At 38.4% G+C, this 19,343-nt stretch overlaps 1 protein-coding gene across 1 annotated transcript in view; it reads right to left on the minus strand.

Moving 5' to 3' along the window:
* LOC114669188 (E3 ubiquitin-protein ligase RNF123) overlaps positions 1-19,343 on the minus strand; it is a 134,304-nt gene that overhangs the window by 60,789 nt on the left and 54,172 nt on the right. Inside the window, exons 26-33 of the mRNA XM_051921033.1 lie at positions 16,023-16,130; positions 15,389-15,566; positions 15,080-15,154; positions 14,077-14,164; positions 10,985-11,072; positions 8,503-8,587; positions 2,505-2,644; positions 1,542-1,730 (exon numbers count right to left, since the gene is read on the minus strand). Of these exons, the coding sequence (XP_051776993.1) occupies positions 1,542-1,730; positions 2,505-2,644; positions 8,503-8,587; positions 10,985-11,072; positions 14,077-14,164; positions 15,080-15,154; positions 15,389-15,566; positions 16,023-16,130 (951 nt within the window). The remainder of the gene's footprint in view (positions 1-1,541; positions 1,731-2,504; positions 2,645-8,502; positions 8,588-10,984; positions 11,073-14,076; positions 14,165-15,079; positions 15,155-15,388; positions 15,567-16,022; positions 16,131-19,343) is intronic.

The following is a 19,343-nucleotide window of genomic DNA, read 5'->3' on the forward strand; positions in this document are numbered from 1 at the left end:
ACTGCATAGTGCCTACTATAAAGTTTTGTGGAGGATGAATAAAAATCTGTAGATGTTTTTCAGGGTTTGGGCTTGCCCTGTTGGTTGCAGTGAAGGGTACAGTTAATGCTACAAAGACATTTTAGGCAATTGTGCACTTCCAGGATTGTGGCAACAATGTGGGGAAGGCCCTTTTGCATTCCAGAATTACTGTGCACAAAACCAGGTCCATAAAGACATAGATGAACTAGGGTGGCCTGTACAAAACCATGACCATAATCCTAACAAACACCTTTGTGATGAAATGGAATGTAGATTTCAAGCCCATCGTTTTCGTTCTATGTCAGTACCTGCCCTCGCAAATGCTGTTTTGGGTGAATGGGCACAGATTTCCACAGATACACTTCAAACTCTCGTGAAAAGTCTTATAGGCACAAAGGTGAATTTTGGGGGCAGCTCCAAATAAATGCCTATTACTATGGAGCACATACACACTTTTGGCCAAATGATGTACAGTGGAACCTCGGTTTACGAGTGTTTTGTAAGACGTGCAAAAATTTTTAATAAATTTTGACTTGATAAACGAGCGAGGTCTTGCAGTACGAGGAGTATGTATACGCTTTGTCTGCTGAGTGTCATGTGATCACAACTGAGCTGATGGTTCTTCTCTCTCTCTCGCTGTGGGATTGTGGGCAATCATCTCCTATTCTCCGTCTGAGTCGGCGTGAACTCACTCATATAGTCAACATCCGTACGAGCATATACGGTTTACTACAGCATTAGCATTGTGACTGTGTGTGCGTGCGCGCGAGTCCCCATCTTGCACCCGAAAACATGAAGCTGAGTCTCAGTACTTTAGCAACACCAGCTTTATTCAGCTTGAAACAGCAACAGCGCGGTTATTTATACACAGACACAGGGCCCTGCACATTTATAATGTTCCTTGTTCCTTGTATCACCCATCGATGGCAGGCGCTTATAGCATGTCCACGATCTTTTCGGATTCGCTTTTACGGCGAACTGCTACAGCGCTGGGAGACTGCGATTGCTTTGGGACGCTCTTCCGGGTGTCGTCCCGTTGGGTGCAATCCCACAAGAGTTTAGAAACTCACTCACACCAGCCATGATTCTCTTCAAAGGTAAAGTGCAGGTTAATTTGTTTTATGTATTTTTACTTTAAATTTTGTATTAATCATTTTTATATGAATAGTTTTGAGCTGTGGAACAAATCATCGAGTTTCCATTATTTCTTATGGGGAAATTCACTTTGATATATGAGTGCTTTGGACTACGAGCGCGTTTCCGGAACGAATTATGCTTGCAAACCGAGGTTCCACTGTATATGTTATCTGTGACTGTAAAAAAAAAAAAAAAAAAAAAAAAAGGCTAAAACTAAAACAAATGGCGTAACTCTATAATGAGAATGAAAAGAAAATTGTAAAATTGCAAGGAATAAATAAGAAAATATCACACTGATACACAAATGAATGCAAATTCAGATTACTTCCAGATATGCAAGAATGCCAGCCAGTTAAAACTTGTTGTTACCATCATATGGTTACCTGTGCGAGACGCCGCAGCAGCAGCTCCGCAGATGGCCGGCTCCAGTCCATAAATATCTCTGCCACAAGGGTAACTGTCATTTCTAGGACGCGCAGCAGGCTGACGGAGAGGTCAAAGCAGGTGGCGCACACTTTTAGCTGCCGAGTGTCCACAAAGTTGCGTTCAGGCCTCTCAGCTGCTTGTTGGATCTTAAAGAAAGTAAAGAATTAAGAAGTTCATCCTGAAGCAGATGAATAAAAAATAAATTAAAACACAGGGGCTAATTATTACAGATGTTAAGGAAACTACCTTAGAAACCGATAAATCCTATTTCTGATATTCAATCTCAGTGTCATTTTAGCAGCATGGATGGATCAAAGTGTTCTGTTCTCACTAAAGGCCTTATTGATTTTCATCCACAAGAGGCTGATAATACTAACATCAAGGAATCCACAACTGACAAAGTCTATTTGTGATACTGAGCCTCAGTTTCTGTTTGGCAGCGTGGATAAGTAAAAATTTTCTGTTTCTACTGAAAGCTCTATTGATTTTAGCCCACAAGCTTATCACCCCCCCACCAGCAATGCTAATTAGCTGGTATTTTCTGTTGTATGAAATGTGCTAGCGTTTGTGCATTACAAGGTGATCTCAATCTACCACATCCCTTATTTGAAAAAAAAAAAAATTAAAGGGCATCACTGAATTACATACTGCTTCACAACATTACAATAATTTTGTAAGAATAAGCTGCATTCATTTTTTACCCTATTTAATACCTGAGGTTATTATTTACACATTTGTTTCTAAAACCAGTAATGACCCGACGCTTCCTGAAGACACCTAGAATTGTATTCAATAGCAGCACAATAATCACTCTTCCTAAGGTTTTCATGAAACAGTTATACTTGTTCTCAAGCTGAACTCACACAATTGTCTTGTTAGAATATTTTACATACTATCCTGATAAACATCAATTCTGTTACCTCCTGAATCATTCCAATGAACTCTGAGAAGGCCCAGTTGAGCTGGTTGAGGACACTGTTTAGGAAACTGGCAGCCATCTCCTTGTCTTTGTTCAGGAGCTCAGCCATATGTCTCTGCAGGAGGAGGGAAGGGCATGGCTCTGAAAGCATATACAGGAGAAATCACTTAGTGTAAAAATGGTGCATGGCGTAATGGGACTGTAATAGTAAGTAGCCGTTTGTTCTTTTTTTTTAATAAAACTGTCACAAACTTTTCTTTTACCACTCAGCTCTATGGCACCACATAGCATTCATGTATCATCACATCTTCAGGTTGTGCAAAAGTCCGCACGATTCACTCAAGCAAGTCAGTTAGGGAAGGCTGAACAGAAAGCTCACAATACTAGAAAATAGGCAATTACCCTAAAAATATAAGAAAATGCTCTTTAAACATTGTACAGCTTTTCATGTGGGTACCACCTGCATTTTAAAAATTATCCTTTTTTTCTGTATCTTTATCTGTCTTGGTTAATGTCTGATGGCAACCCATTTAAAAAAAGGATATTTGGAAGGTATGGTGGAAAAATGTGAGGCAATGTGAAATGAGAGAAGCACCGAGATCATCCAGTAATAATGAAGATATAAAAACTGGGGAGGAGGAATACAAAAAATACAATTTACAATACAATTTATTTTTGTATAACCCAAAATCACACAAGAAGTACCTAAATGGGCTTTAAGAGGCCCTGCCTTTTGACAGCTCCCCAGCCTTGGCTCTCGAAGAAGACAAGGAAAAACTCCCAAAAAAAAACCTTGTAGATACAATGTAATATACACAGAACAGAACACAAGTAATCCTCAATACAATACAATAGTGCAATAGAAATATTACAGAAAAAATAAGAGGTGGTAAAAGATTAGTCATTTTAACATAGTTTATCAGAACATGTACCACACATACATAGAATGATGTTTGTCCAGCTGATAAACATGACGCTAATGCAATAATTTACAAGATCTGTTAATCTGAGGGGTCAAATTTCTCTCCTTGATGTGGCCATAGTACTACTGCTGCTAAAGTTTTTAAACATCATAACTGTTCTTAACAATAAACTGTTATGTGCTGCTTTTCTATAGGCTTTGCTAAATCATTTGATTTAGTAAATCACTATGTTCTTGTGCAAAAGTTTAAAATCACTAATATACCTTAACTCTTTAAGGGCTGATGTTGACTTTTGTCGAAATTCAGGGGTAGAGGACGGTAATCGGCTGTAAACTGCGACAAAACTTGCCCTTACATTTTAGTTTGACTCTCTTTGCTTGAAGGAAAGTTACGTAGCTTTGCTGATTTGACCTCGGATTCCCTGCGTGTGCATGAGTAGTGAAGAGCAAACAGCATTTAAAATGGTATCGACATCTGGCGAGACTAAAGCAAATGCGCAAAGCAAAATACTCCATGTACGTATTAAGTATTATCGCTGAATCGGACTCTGACTTTTCAGACTCCTGAGATTGATACAAGTGATCTGGAGATGGATATCAAAAACAAAAGTGAGGAACCAGCATCAGCCTATCGGTCCCCAGGTGATCGTGGTGCTGAACACGTCTGTGTAGCTGATACGCCTACAGCAGCGTTCGCCTGGGAGGACCACCACTTATAATGACAAGAGGTACAAAGCATATTGCGTCACACTGCGGCTGCCACCATCGCCCACCTGCTCTGCGAAGACAGAGAGGTAGCTGGCCTGCCATGCATTCCTGCTGGCCATCGAGCTGCCCCTGCGCAACCACTGCTGTCAGAGATGCAGAACAGACGCCAACAGCAGCCACAGCACGTAGCAACAGATGTTTTATGTTGATTTATGTGTGAAACCAGTGCATTGTGTGCTTTTCAGAAAACTGAGTTTTTTAGAAAAAATATTCAGCCCTCAAAGAGTTAAATGTGGTTTCTGGGCTAATTTTACTTTACTGAAACCCACAGAAGATTAGGAATAATTAAACCCTCTCTTTTCAGGGGCAGAGGTGTCCCACAGAACTTTGTATTCAGTTAAACCCTTGTTTTTCATTTGCACATCTCTATACAGATTTTCCCTTACAATATCCTGATAATAGTTCTCATGCTGCAACAATCTACTTTCTGCAATGAACTTTGAAAACCGGACGGCTTGTGTTATCTGAACTTTTCCAATTTGTCAAAAAAATGAATGATTTTCGACAAAAATATGACCTTGGAAACTTGTCTAACAGCATGAGATTGCATTAGAATATAATTTGTTTTACCTTGCCTCATGGCACAGTTCTCCTTTTTCCTTTCAGTCCAATATCAGCAATACATAGTATTTTTATTTTGTCTGTTTCAGGAAAACAAGACTTCATTTACACATTACACAAGACACCATGGATAAAATAATGCTTCCCACTGTTTTTTATTATAGACAGCCTCTAAATATACCTTTTCTAAGACGGCAATTTTCTATCAATCAGCAATTCATTTTATAAATGGTACCTCTTATAAAACACACCGTCGTGAACTTTACTGTAGGATTTTGTTACCTGCCCTTTCAAGTCTATTAGAGGACACAGGAATTTACTAACATTGTTCATTCTTCTGAAGAGCACTTCACATAATTGGTTCACAATGTTACAATTTTCATTTAGTGATTATAATTTGTGATAAAAAATAAATAACTCTTAATAACTAATATTTACAAGACATACTTCAAATGACTGAAACAATATGCAAAGTCTTAAATGGTCAATTTTAATGTCTTGAAATGAATTTTGAAGAGAATATTAGCATATAGACAACACTGTTAATATTAAGATTACTGAACATTAATTAAGACTAAAAGCTTTTTTGTTCTTTACATCATTTATTCTGTGTTATCCTTTAAATACTGTACTTCTGACTGCTTACTACTATACCAAACTGTGTGTCTTGACCAGGATCTCATCTCTTTATTATAATAAAATAATCCTGCAACGAGACAAGACTTTTTAGAAGATTCTTTCAAGTCCTGTGAGTCGAGACTTTGGCCATGAGATGTTTTCAAATCACGCCCTCCTCTCAACCATAGAAAACCACATGGTACTCTCACCTCTCATTTGTGTGAATGCTTTTGATAACGTTTTCCACACTTTAAGTTCCCAATTAAAGAAGAAATATTATGTCCAAATCTTATTGAAGAATTTCATCACAAAGGGTTATCAACAGTAAAAATAAGTACACGGACAATCCTAGCACAGAGAAACGAAGTTAAACGAATTAACGCCAAAAATGACGATTGGTTACACTGCAAATTGGTTAAATGCGTATAAATAGACTATGCTGAAACAGTTGGTGATCGTGTGGAAGATGAAAACATCAACTTACAATATCCCGTAGAATATCTACAACCGTTAACACCATCCGGTCTTTCTCCGCATGAATTACTGTAGAAAGAAGGATGTATCCAAGAATGTAGTACATCTTCAGGGGATAACATTAGACAACAAAGGAGATCTTGATATGCCATTCATATTAAAAGGTTAACAGTTTCCTTTTTCCTGTTAGAATAGCTTTTGCAAAGACAATTTACAAATCTCAGAGCCAAATATTCGAAAAAGTCATTTTATTTAATAGAGAGAAAGAAACGAAATTCAATCACGTGCAGTTATGCGTGGCGTTGTCACGATGAAAGTCCAAACACAGAATCGCAATTCAATGCGATATTGACAAAGATTTAATTCAAAAAATAGTTTTTACTTAAGTTTTACAGTAAATGTGTAAGTTTAAAAAGTTTTTGCATGTTAATTTCAAAGCCAAACAGAACGAAATCGTATTACGCAACGAATAACTCTTAACGCAACATGAAACAATTTACAATCAAATTATTACATTTTAATATTTTTTAATATGGTTAATTACTCGCTGTAATGTAAAATAGTTAGTACATTGTACATCTGCATCCCCAAATGCGAGCGGCAGAACTGTAAAGAGGCTAGTGCGTAGTGTAAGCACAGGGTTTGGTGAGCGAAGCGAGTAGGGGGCAAAGCCTCCTAGTTGTAAATGAAAATTGGACTCTTGTGTGATCCAAGTGCAAGGTCCTTCTTTGATGTTATAAAGAATTCCAACATTCTAACAAAAAGAAACAGGTAAAGTAGTCTGGTGGCTGGAAAGCTTTTGGAATAATCAGTTTAACAGCCTCTCCCTGTCAAGATGTAGAATATATATATATTAAGAAAAGGAACAATAGTTGACTGCTGTGATATCCAGCACAAGACATTTGCTACTATGGAACCATAACAACTCACACAGAAGTCAAACAGAAAGCTAGATACAGGTTCATGCTCACGTCACATTTCTATACTACTTCTATTGCAGTAACTCTTCTAAATAACAGAACTGTGAGGAACACAGGTTGGGGCTAGAAAGTTCTAGATCTACTTGATCTTGTGGTAGAAATGTTAAGAAGATATACTGGAATCTGTCAATTTAGGCTGGTAAGAGGAGGAAATGGGGAAGGAGTTATAACAGTAGTGAACTTCACACCACTTAAACACTTATCTATCATCAAAAGAGCTAACAGGGTTGGTCAGAACATGGATGACAAGAAAGGAAGGGGAAAAGACAAACCCAAAAAATAAAACTTACTTTGGAAACTAGCAACTGATAAATCTTCTGAAAAATGCAACAAAAACAAGACACAATATCAGAAAAAATTAAAAGAAATTACAGACCCAACATCAAAGTGGACCATGATTTTTTTCCTGCATTGTATAAAATGGTAATTTCAAAAAAGCGATGTCATTAAGGCTCCAGTAGCATCAATTTAACTTCTAAGGTAAACTTCTAACTTCTACTAAGTAAGGCTTCAGATGAATCACTGAAATTACCCATGAGCTGACCAAGGCTGTCTTCTCACACAACACCATGCTTGTCTCCGTTGTACGTGAAATCAAAGAATTATTTTAAGACCTGCCTCTACAATATATTTTAATGACTAGGCTAATGTAAATATCTTGTGGCAGCCACTCTAACACCGGATAGTACAGTGAGTGCAAAAACATAGAAAAAATGTCATCATTTGAACCATTTCGAAGGTTAAATCCAGTTAGAATCCAATAAAAAGGACTGTAGATTACTGTTACAAGAATATTTTGATACTGCATAACTGTTGCTTACTCTTGAGATATTCCTGCAGTAATATCTTGACAAAATGACCACCACAGTCATTCCATCTTATTCAAAGATGTTTTGAGTGACGTGCATTGTTCCAGTAACAGAAAGAAAAATGTATACTGTATATGATTTGCTATCCTATCAAAGATTGTGTTTGTAAAAGAATACAAAAATGTGTACATATATTTATGGAGTGCTTGTGGGGAAAAATGTGGATCTTACGGCTTTGAAATTGCTATTGATTTTCATCCAAAGAAAATATATATATATTCCCCTTTTGCTAGGCTGCAATAAAATCAGTCTTTGGGTTTAACGATGAAAGCGTTAATAATATTTATTGAAAAAAGGAATTCACATAAAAAGCATTAGACTTTCTGATTGTAGTAAAACTTTGCATTGCTTTAAGATTCTTATGATAATGCTTGCCATGAAAGGCACATATACAAAATGATGACTGATTAATAGTGCCAAGTATACAGTACCCAGGATATACAAGCTGCAGCTACATTCAATGACTGTACTTACTATCTTATAGTTGCTTTATAAGTTGCCTTGGATAAAAGTATCTGCTAAATAAATCATAATACTAGTATATGTACTGTTTTGATACTACACAGATTCTACTTTTCTTTGTAAGAAACAGAATACGCTAATAGAGTGAAGATACAGCACCTGATTGTGTTGCCAGCTGTGGAAGATGTATTATAAAAAATTTAAATTCCTGGGGTAAACTGGCTCTTTTGGGCCAGTGGTTATCCTTTTACATTCTTATTTACTGTAATTATGCTACAAAAATTAGTTGGTTAGGGACACGAAGATTAGAAAGTTAAATATTTCAAATAGCAAGTCGCTACTCACTCTGCAGGCTGGGTAAGTTAGCATCCTCAGGTTTTGTCTTCAACAAGTGTGGGAGACGAGTGTATCTATAGCCAAAGCCACAGCCCTGGGGAGGAGAAGTGTAGCATGTCATTAAAACAAACTTTGATGTCAAGTTTTCCTGAAACACTAGATAATATCAGAGATATACAGTATGATGCAGCACTAATATCCATCTTCTGTTGGGAATGAAGTTATCCTTCACTCAGCTGTGTCAATAAAGATTTCAAATAATCCAATTGTGTTTAACTGTTTTAGTTAATTGCTACAATGAGAGGTTACATTACATCTTTAATACTTAAAAAGTCTATCAGAACAACCACCACCAGATTCGAGAACAGTCCCCCACCACCTCCTGCATCTTGTGTCTTTGATAGTTACCTGGTTAACTGCACTAGTGAATATGCCTGCATTGTACTGTGATAATGTTGCTACTCCACACTATAGAACACTGCCCTTTTTTTTTTTAACACAAATATCTTCCACCACATACTGTTTGACCTGTTTTATAGTGCACAAAGTTTATTGTCTGTTTTGTATTCTGTGTAGTGTCTACTGCACTCTGTAACTGGAAGCAGCTAAATGAGTAAGCATTCCAAAGCACTTGCTGCTAGTGACAAATAAAGGATCTTGAATCCAAAAAACCGATGTTCCTCAGGTGGAAAGAAGAACACACCGGGAAGATGGGCTGGTCATTCACATCTAGTATTTTTGTAAAGGAGTATTTAAAACCATATTAGGTGTGAGCAGGGCCGGATTAAGGTGGGTGCTATTGATGCTGCGGCATTAGGCCCATTCCTGAAATAGGCCCAGATGAAAAGAGACGAGAATTTTCCAGAAGCTGAACAGTTTTCCTTTGCTATATTAACCTCAAAATAATTCTTAGAATGAAATTTGAAGTCCGACTTTCGGACGCCTAGACACAGCGTTACTTATTATACAGTTACTATTGTTCTTTGCGCATTTATGCACACTCAGAAACTGGTGACTGTGAACGAATCAGCAGAGCTCACCATGTATACAGGCGTTTGTCATCGTTGAATCTTTCTCAGACATTTCCAAACGTTGAGATTGGGTTGCGCATCTATCTGTGCATGATGGTGTCCAATGCCTCCAACAAGCGGAGCTTCTCAAAGTTAGGAATAGTCAAAGGAGTGCTGTGGTCCTCAATGGGGCAGGAAAGGCTAAGTATGCTGGCGCTTATGAGCATTGAGCATGAGATGCTGTGCAGCCTTGACTTCACCGACACAATCGAAAAATTTGCACTTGCTAAGGCTCGAAAAACAGCAATATAAGTAAGCAGCACTAGCACAGTAGTTAGGGTGACGATATGCCTAGGTTAAGTTGATCTGTTTTAGCCTGTTCTGCATTGAGTGCACTTTTCAGACAATTACTATTGAATGTTGATGTTACATAGTTTGATGTTAACCTCGAGTTGTTACGATACTACGTCGTCATTATTATTCATGTTCAATAAAGGCTGGCTGGTTGCATCGCAAGCAATTAAGGCTCCATGGTCGGTCTGAGTGTGCATGTACAGTGAGTGTCGAATGCACATGCACCAATGCCGAGAAAAAATAGGCCTTTTTTGCGCTGCAGCATCAGGCTCAATTTTGTCTTAATCCAGCCCTGGGTGTGATATTATGAATGACTGCATAAAGCCATTCACTTTCATACTTAATATTAAGATTGCATTTTTGTTTCCAGGCTCATCATGCACGAATACAATTTCTGCACCTGTTCTGTAAAGATATGAAGATATACTGCTTTGTTTCTACAATTGTATTTGGATTCTTTGATTGCTGCACAGTCTTATCTAGCTACATTCTTGAAAGAAGTTGCCAGAATATTTAGACAAGGCTGCCTGCATCATGACAAGTACAGCAGATTTATTAAGGATGCAATTGAATGATGAGTTAATTTTCTAGACAACAAGTAGCTCTGTCAGAGTAAATCTTGTTAAGGCATTTTAAAACATGGTATTAACCGTAGTGTGTTTGTCAATCTGTCCAAGTGTTGTCATTTTTCTGGCACACAAATACACACACCACTGGGATAAACTAAGTTTCACTCCCTGGTTTCATTGTTGCTGGAAGCCTGAGTGGGACTGGGATTTATGTGCCTCTGTTGTGGAGAATTTTTTTCCCCCCAATTATAGCAGTTCTAGTAACAGAATTGTCATTTTCCTCCTATACACCTGACAACCAAAGGAATTACAATAACAAATGAATCGGCAGCGAATCAGACCAAGAAGATGCCAAAGTGGTTAGAAATTAAATTAACTAAAAAATAAATGAATGATGTAGTCAAAGCAACAGTGACAGGAAGAAAGGCAGGCAGTGAACAAGAAAGGCGTAAGAAACAACAAAAATAAAAGGTATCATAAACAGAAATTAGGGTTAGAATATTAAACTCATATTGCCCTGGGACACAAGGAAGAAAAAAGCAATGATGTGTACAGTACCCTCCACAGACGGACCAAGATCCAGTTAGTTTGTGCCCAGGGTCTCTGCTCATATGGTGCCAGCAGATTTTTCATCATGGCCATTCGCCTTTAGAGGATAAAAAAAATAAAAAATGTCAATATTTGAAGTCATACTATGATATTGATTTAGAAAATTAAAAAAAAAACCCACAAAACTGACTTTTTCTCTTGAACTAATTTCTTACAGAAAAAAACCCACAAGTCTGTAATATGAGTACAGGATCCCAGAAACCCTCTGCAACTTCAGTGCCAAACCATTACCACAAGACAATGTGGAAAGCATAGGTCCGGACTAAGACCATACCAACACCGGTCAACACCGCACCAACAACATAGAATACCATGAAGATCACAGTACTAAAAAGGGCCCATTTACAATTATGTTAAGTACGATCACGTCGGTCCACCTGTCCATTTGCAAGTATGTGTGGTATAGCGGGTCCATGACTTCAAGAAAAAGGGCCGGGTTTTAAATCTGTATAGCCGTGTTGTTCTCTGTGGGCGCGATCGCACGACCGCGGAGAGTTTGTGAGGTAATTGGAGCGAGTCGCACCTGCTCGTGTAGGTGTGGTCGTTCACAATTGCCTCATTGGCTTCCTGCGGTGTGTGATTAAGGTGCTGCGCCGACAGGGGCACCCGCGGAGGTGTATATGTACGGGTCGAACCAGAGAGACAAGATGAATGGAAAGAGATATATTAATAGAGAGATCGATCGAGGAGAGAGGAAAAGGAGGTTAAAGAAAGTGAGAGAGCAGTCTTAGCAGGAGGATCTGGCCACCTAGAAAGTAGAGACACCACGAGCTGGGGCCCCGCACAGGAGCGTTAGTCAGTTGCGCCCTTGGGGCTAGTTTGCCCCACTGAAAACAAGCGAGTGGGGTGAGCAGAGAGGTGTCCTCCCGTGGGATCTGAGGAGAGACTTGACTGCGGGTGCGCGAAAGATCAAGGGAGGAGAGCTGACCTCAACGGTCTGGCAGTGACATCCAGAAGGAGGCCAAGACGGAGGTTAGCTGAAGGAGCTTGTGGCTGTTGGTCTCTGCCAGCTGCGAGTAATGAGTGAGCCGGGGAGAAAGAGACGAAGGTGGGCAGGAGAGTAAAGGGAGTGAGAGACTGCATTTGTAACTTCTGTATTTTAACCTCGAGTTTTAAAGGATTTATTTATTGGATGGTTTTTATCGAGTGGTGGCTCTGAGGCTAGGGATATGCACTGGCAATCGGAAGGTTGCCGGTTCAAATCCCGTAAATGCTAAAAGGGACTCTGCTCTGTTGGGTCCTTCAGCAAGGCCCTTAACCTGCAATTGCTGAGCGCTTTGAATAGTGAGAAAAGCGCTATATAAATGCAAAAGAATTAATAAAGAATTATCCCCACTGAACACTTGTTTTTAGGGATTTATTTACTGAACTTGATGCACTGCACCATTTGTTTTGATGATTGTTTTAATAAAAGCACTTTTTGGATATGTCCCCTGGCTTTATGTGAGAATTGTCCCCATCTGTCAGCTCATCTCGGTGACATTACTGACAGTGTTGGGTTCAGGGCTCCCATAAGGACGTTGGGAGCGTGGAGAGAACCTGCATCGTCACAGTATGCATTTACTGAACAAGATCATGTTTACCCATCTATCTGTTTATCTAACCCACTAACACTAATTCAGTTTTTTTTTGTTTTTTTTTAATAATACCAATTTTGTTTCAAATGTCATAATATACTTGGACCTGAGCCCGTTGGCTCCTGTCAATGAATTTGCTTTTTTTATTCCTCAATTAAAAAGATGTACCATTATAATAATAAGAATATAAAACCCAAGGTAACCAGGCGATGTTGGATGAAAAAAGCAAATGACCTTCCACTTGACAAGTCTAACAATGCGAGGATTTATTTATATTTACGTATTATTAATTGCTGTACAGCATAGGACATCCTTACCTTATCCATGTATCCTCAAATGTGGTAGGTCATGTCCAACACAACTGCTGGTAACCTATCTCTCTGGCACCTTAGCTATCTGCAGACTTATTCTCATTTTAAGAGTCGCCACTTCAATCGTCTTTGACCTACATATACCACTCAGTGTTTCATTACAGTAGAACGGTAGTCTCCAGAAGAAATACAAGCAAACCTTATAAAATAGGTTTGAATAGAACTCATTAAGAAACAACAAAGATGAACAAACATTTTATCCAAATGATATATGAACCAATTACTCAAAATGTTTAGTGAGTGATTTTGTAATAATCTCCCCTAACTCTCCTAGTTCCATTCACTTTTGTGTTTATATCTGAAATCAGTTTGTGCATGTCAGTTTTGAGATTTTATTCATGTTCTCTGCATCGTGAAAATCATAGGGCTCTAAATTCCACACAATAGCCCAGCTAATGAAAGAGTCCTCCTCTTGCCGCCAGTGTTTCCTCAGAGCAAGTTTGATGTAAAAACTGTCAACCCAGCCACCTAAACTGACAGAATTTGACCTTCTTGTTTGTGGCTGCATAGAAGGCAGCAGACTTGTGAACTTTAAGTTTATTGCAAAACTCTTGCAGTTGCTAGGAAATTTAGGCTTAGTACAGTATGGTCCTCACGTAACAAGTACTATGCTTTGAAGCATATAGCCATGAGTAACATTCATCCAATTTATCCAATTTCAGCAAACATATAATGAATTTGCTAAGGTACTATAAATGTCAGACATGTTGATCTAAAATGACATGCAAATACATCAGATTTGCTTGTGGATAATTTTCACACACGTTAATAAATCCTTGGCAACATATGCAGATGAAAAATGAAATACAGTAAAGTAATAAAACAAGTAGATGTTTGCTTAGTTTAACCTCCAGTAACTGTCACAGCTTTAACACATTAACAAAACTCTTTAACTCACTGAAAAAATAATAATGTGATACAAAATGCAACTCATTTCCAAAAATAAGTTGCCAGATCAGGTTTCATTCCAAGTTTTCTCAGATGATTAAATAAAAAAATCCTTTTTTGTTTTGCTTATTATATCTTCCGATTTTTTTCTGAAATGAAATTTTTAAACTTAAGCCAACAAAAATAATCAATAAGATGGACTCACTGTTCTTCTGGAATGCACTCAACTGCATGTAGTGATTGAGGGTAACAAACATAACTTGCTAGAGCCTGCATCAAAGAATCCTTGATATCTGAAAAGAGAAAGAAATTGTGGAACAATTTGATTAGCTACAGTAAAAAAAGAAAAACACACAAGTTCCCAGATGAATCATTAGGGTCCCTGAGACCTCAAAGGGTTGGACTGGAAATCGTAAGGCAGCAGACTCAACACCATGTCGAGCAAAGGAAAGAAACAAAACAAAACTTTGTGCCATTATGAACAATGCTGCACATCCGGTCTCTGACACACAAACAAGGAGGACTTTCAGCCAATGAATTATTCAGCAGAAGTATGTCAAGAAACACGACTAGGGCTTCTTTATACCAACAGCAATATACTTGTATAACACCTCACTGGGATTGTGACTGCCAAGAGTGTTGATCACTTGGAACATTTAACAAGGAATACACCACAGATTGTTACTCATTTTAATGGCTGGCACATGGTCCACACTGGGACTTTGAATTGTGGCCCTACATAACCTTCCACATGCTCCATCGGCATCTGGAGAAGAGAACTGCTGCATTTATCTCTGTCAACTCTTACCATGGGTCTCCTGGCTGAGGCTGATTGTGGATTTTTATGTTGAGAAAAACATTATAATATAAGTGAAACAGACAATTATTATATGTTTCATAATTGATTTGTATTGTTGTTCTGATTATTTTGTCATTGTTGTGGCTCTGAGGCTATAATGTAAGTGGAAAAACATTTCTATTGTGCATTTCGCAACACTAAACATGGTCCAATTGTGGCGCTAACGCTACAATGCCAATGCACATAGCCAAAAAAAAAAAAATTGTGGAAAACCCCACATGTGCAAAAAAATAATAATAATAATATAGATAATATTAACACTTACCTTTTCTTGAATTCTGTGCACAAAATTATTACCAACCAGTAATCAGTTAAGGAAACTTTCATAGTCCTGCTAAGGCTTACTCACCTGTGCCTATAATGCGAGAGTCAGCAAAGTGCTTTGCTAATATCGAAGCAAGCCGAGTCAAAGTTTGTTCATAGTCTAAACAAGAAAATAAAGCTCAGTTCACTTCGTGGATATTATTAAAAATAAAAAATTAAATAAATAAATAAATAAATAATTGTTTTAATATGCAAGAGCTGAACACTTACAAAAATCTTTCAACACCATTTGGTGCAGAATTAATGTACTACCTCTACAGCTGAACTACTCTATATAAATTTACTAATAAGTAGCACCATTCTAATGGCAAAAGTTCAACTAAAACAACTCTACCTGGCAGCTCCTCCATGCAATTTGATGGGCTAAAATAATTCTTCAGGGCACTATAGCTGTTCATGGCAACATTTAAGTAGAACTCAGGCATGAAAGCAAACAAGGAACCAGTGTTGTCTGCGTGTTCAATGGTGCGAATACACACGCGCAGCAGCCAATAGACGTCCAGCATTTTTTCCTGAAATACAATAACCCGTGTTACTTCAAGTGATTCTGAAGCTCTTCTGCATACTAAATGCTCGGTACACAACCAAAGCAAGTACAATTTTAAATAAACCTTTTTATGGGGACAATAATCAATCCAGTTCTATGTCACACAGTTCTGCATACGAAGCATCATCATAAGGTACTTTACAAACAAAAACATGGTAGTTTAAACTCAGGATAAAACTGCTAATCCACATAAATAAACAATACAACACAATTAAAAGTATGTAAATTAGCAGTTTACCAACAGCACACAGAATCAACATCAATTTTTTTTTTTTTACCTTATTGACATTTTAATACAAAAGACATCCTCCTTCAGAAATTCACATGGTTAGTTACAGAAACAAGACTAGAAAATCAGAAGTCAGAGATTTACCAACAATGAAAATTGCTTAGAAACAAGCCAGGATCAAAAACACAATACCTTGGAATAGATGGTGGCATTTATCCAGGCCAATCTGCGACTCAAGTGATTAAGCTTTTCAGCAAACACCTTTTGACTCTTCACTAGCTCCTGCATGATGTCCTGCCTCTGTTGAAACAACGTGCGTCAATTTACACGTTTATTTATGCCAGTAGTGGCTCCAGGGCTGATGTACGACTCTAGCTAACCCAATGCCATCTGAAAACTTAACTCACTTGTTTGTATGTTTTTTTGGTGACACGTTATTAGAAATCAAACTCACAGTGGTGACTCCTGAAGGATTTCACTTATGACACATTCTAATTCAGGAAGACTCCTCTAAATGGACCCTGCTGTTAAAGTACATTCATTCTCTGCATGCACACTGCCCCTCCAGTGATTACTGTTTTAAACTGTAAAAAAAAACTGGATAAATTAAAAACCCAAAATAATACAAAACCCATATCAATAGAATATCGATTAACTGATCTCTAATAATGATTATTTTGTTAGAAGTTTGAAATTATTTCCTTAGACTCACTATATACTTAGACCAGGAACAATATTCAGCTCTTTTTATGATTATCCATCACTTTGGAGACCAAAAACAGAAATATATGATGTAATCACAAACTAGCTGAATTAGCGATTTAAAGAGATGCCTTAACCAAGACAGCTCCTGGCTGGATGACATCTCCAGGTTCAGTTCTGTCACTACAGAGTGTTTAAGTTACTCCTCTGGTTTCATGCATAGAAATAGACTCAATCTTTATGGCTAGAATAAAAATCTCACATAGACAAATTTCACTTTGGTCTCTTATCAACGTTGCTGCCTTCTTGGACTGCCAGTAATTTTTAGTCAAATAAAAAGACCCTCTGGTTAACGGTGTACTGAAGGCTTCTATTTTTAACGTTACAACTTTCTCCAAAATGCCAGTAATACCTTTTAAGTGTGACTACAGAAAAGCTACAGTTCACAAACGGCGTTCAATCCATGATATATGTGGATAATTTTAAGGTGTGTACAATACACAATTTTGCAATGAATTATAGCTTGTTGTGCATAGATAGATGAAGATAGATGGACAATATGGGCACCTCTCTGCGCCTGAAATGTTATTAGAGCATTACTGAAGACTGTCTCCAGAGCAAGGGTCTGCAAAGTCAGTCCTAGAGGTCCAAAGTGGCTGGATGTTGGTGTTCCAAATGATTACTTAATTAGAAACCAATCCTTGCCAATAACAGACTTTATTTCATTTTATGGCTTGTTTAGTGTCTTCATTCTGCCATGTTAGGTTATTCTTATACCACACATTTTTTCCCTTTCGAGGATATCTTCAAAATGATTTATAGCCTGACATGGATTAGTAATTGTCAGTCCTTCATTTTTTTTCCTTTGCAGTTTCCTTCTAAATATTTTATTAAACCAGACAGTTCATGGTAAATACACAGAGATGTGAAAGGAAACAAGTTAGATGGGAAACTGCTGGTTCTTGTGTCATTTCCATCTTAATGGTAATAAGGAGCCACTAAAAAAATGCAAACACCACTTTTAAACTAAAATGAGAAATTAAGGGTGGAGAATCTTAACAAGCGAGATGACTAAAATGAAGCATAAAATGTTACTTGAGCAGTAAGTGCTTCAACAGCAAGAATTGACTTCTCATTAGAAAATTGGGTTGGAACAAATGTTTGTAGCCACTGTGGCCCTCTAAGACCATCTTTGCTGACCCCTGATCTAGAAGTACACACCTTCATTTCACTCCACATAAAGGAAAGTGATAGGAGTGAACAGTGAAATAGAGAAAAAGGTAGAAAGATATAGTCATACACGGAGCTGCTGGAAAGGCTGCCACTTGCTGCGGCGCTTGAGTCATCAGACTCAGACCTCCCACTTGGACAGAGGCAGTGGTGCAGTAAGAATTATGTTTCTGGACTTCTCTAGCGCCTTCAACACCATCCAACCTCTGCTCCTTAGGGACAAGCTGACAGAGATGGGAGTAGATTCATACCTGGTGGTATGGATCGTGAACTGTCTTACAGACAGACCTCACTATGTGCGTCTCGAGAACTGCAGGTCTGACATTGTGGTCAGCAACATAGGAACACCGCAGGGGGACTGTACTTTCTCCGGTCCTGTTCTCCCTCTATATATCAGACTTTCAATACAACTCGGAGTCCTGCCACATGCAAAAGTTTGCTGACAACACTGCTATCGTGGGCTGCATCAGAAGTGGGCAGGAGGAGGAGTATAGGAACTTAATCAAGGACTTTGTTAAATGGTGCAACTCAAACCACCTACAACCGAACACCAGCAAAACCAAGGAGCTGGTGGTGGATTTTAGGAGGCCCAGGCTCCTCATGGACCCCGTGATCATCAGAGGTGACTTTGAGCAGAGGTTGCAGACCTATAAATACCTGGGAGTGCAGATTGATGATAAATTGGATTGGACTCCCAATACTGATGCTCTGTGCAAGAGAGGACAGAGCCAACTATACTTCCTTAGAAGGCTGGCGTCCTTCAACATCTGCAATAAGATGCTGCATATGTTCTATCAGACGGTTGTGGCGAGCGCCATCTTCTATGCGGTGGTGTGCTGGGGAGGCAGCATTAAGAAGAAGGACGCCTCACGCCTGGACAAACTGGTGAGGAAGGCAGGCTCTATTGTAGGCACGGAGCTGGACAGTCTGAAATCTGTGGCAGAGTGACGGGCGCTGAGCAGACTCCTGTCAATCATGGAGAATCCACTGCATCCACTAAACAGGATCATCTCCAGACAGAGGAGCAGCTTCAGTGACAGACTGCTGTCACCATCCTGCTCCACTGACAGACTGAGGAGATCGTTCCTTCACCACACTATGCGACTCTTAAATTCCACCCCCGGGGGTTGGGGGGTGGGGGCGAGGGGGGTAAACGTTAACATTACACAAAGTTATTGTCTGTTTTACCTGCATTTTTTATCACTCTTTAATTTAATATTGTTTTTTACCAGTATGCTGCTACTAGAGTAGGTGAATTTCCCCTTGGGATTAATAAAGTATCTATCTATCTATCTATCTATCTTCACATTAATTGACAATGCAGAAATACTGCTGCAATTCTCCTCACTACTGGATAAAATATATTAAAGTGTGCAGTAACTATTAGGAAAGCTAGGCAGGTCCCTTAATGTTTGTTCAATTGTAACTTCCAAAAAAAATGATGGGTTGGAAGAATTCCATATTTAAGGCATTGTTGGATCAAAGGGTTCTAAAATGGTACAAAGCTCTATTATGGTCCAGATACCTAATGACTTTCAAGAATTAAAATACTGTATAAGTAAAGGATGGCTGGAATATAAA

This window comes from Erpetoichthys calabaricus, chromosome 18 (assembly GCF_900747795.2).
Source record: "Erpetoichthys calabaricus chromosome 18, fErpCal1.3, whole genome shotgun sequence".
Taxonomy (NCBI): Eukaryota; Metazoa; Chordata; class Cladistia; order Polypteriformes; family Polypteridae; genus Erpetoichthys; species Erpetoichthys calabaricus.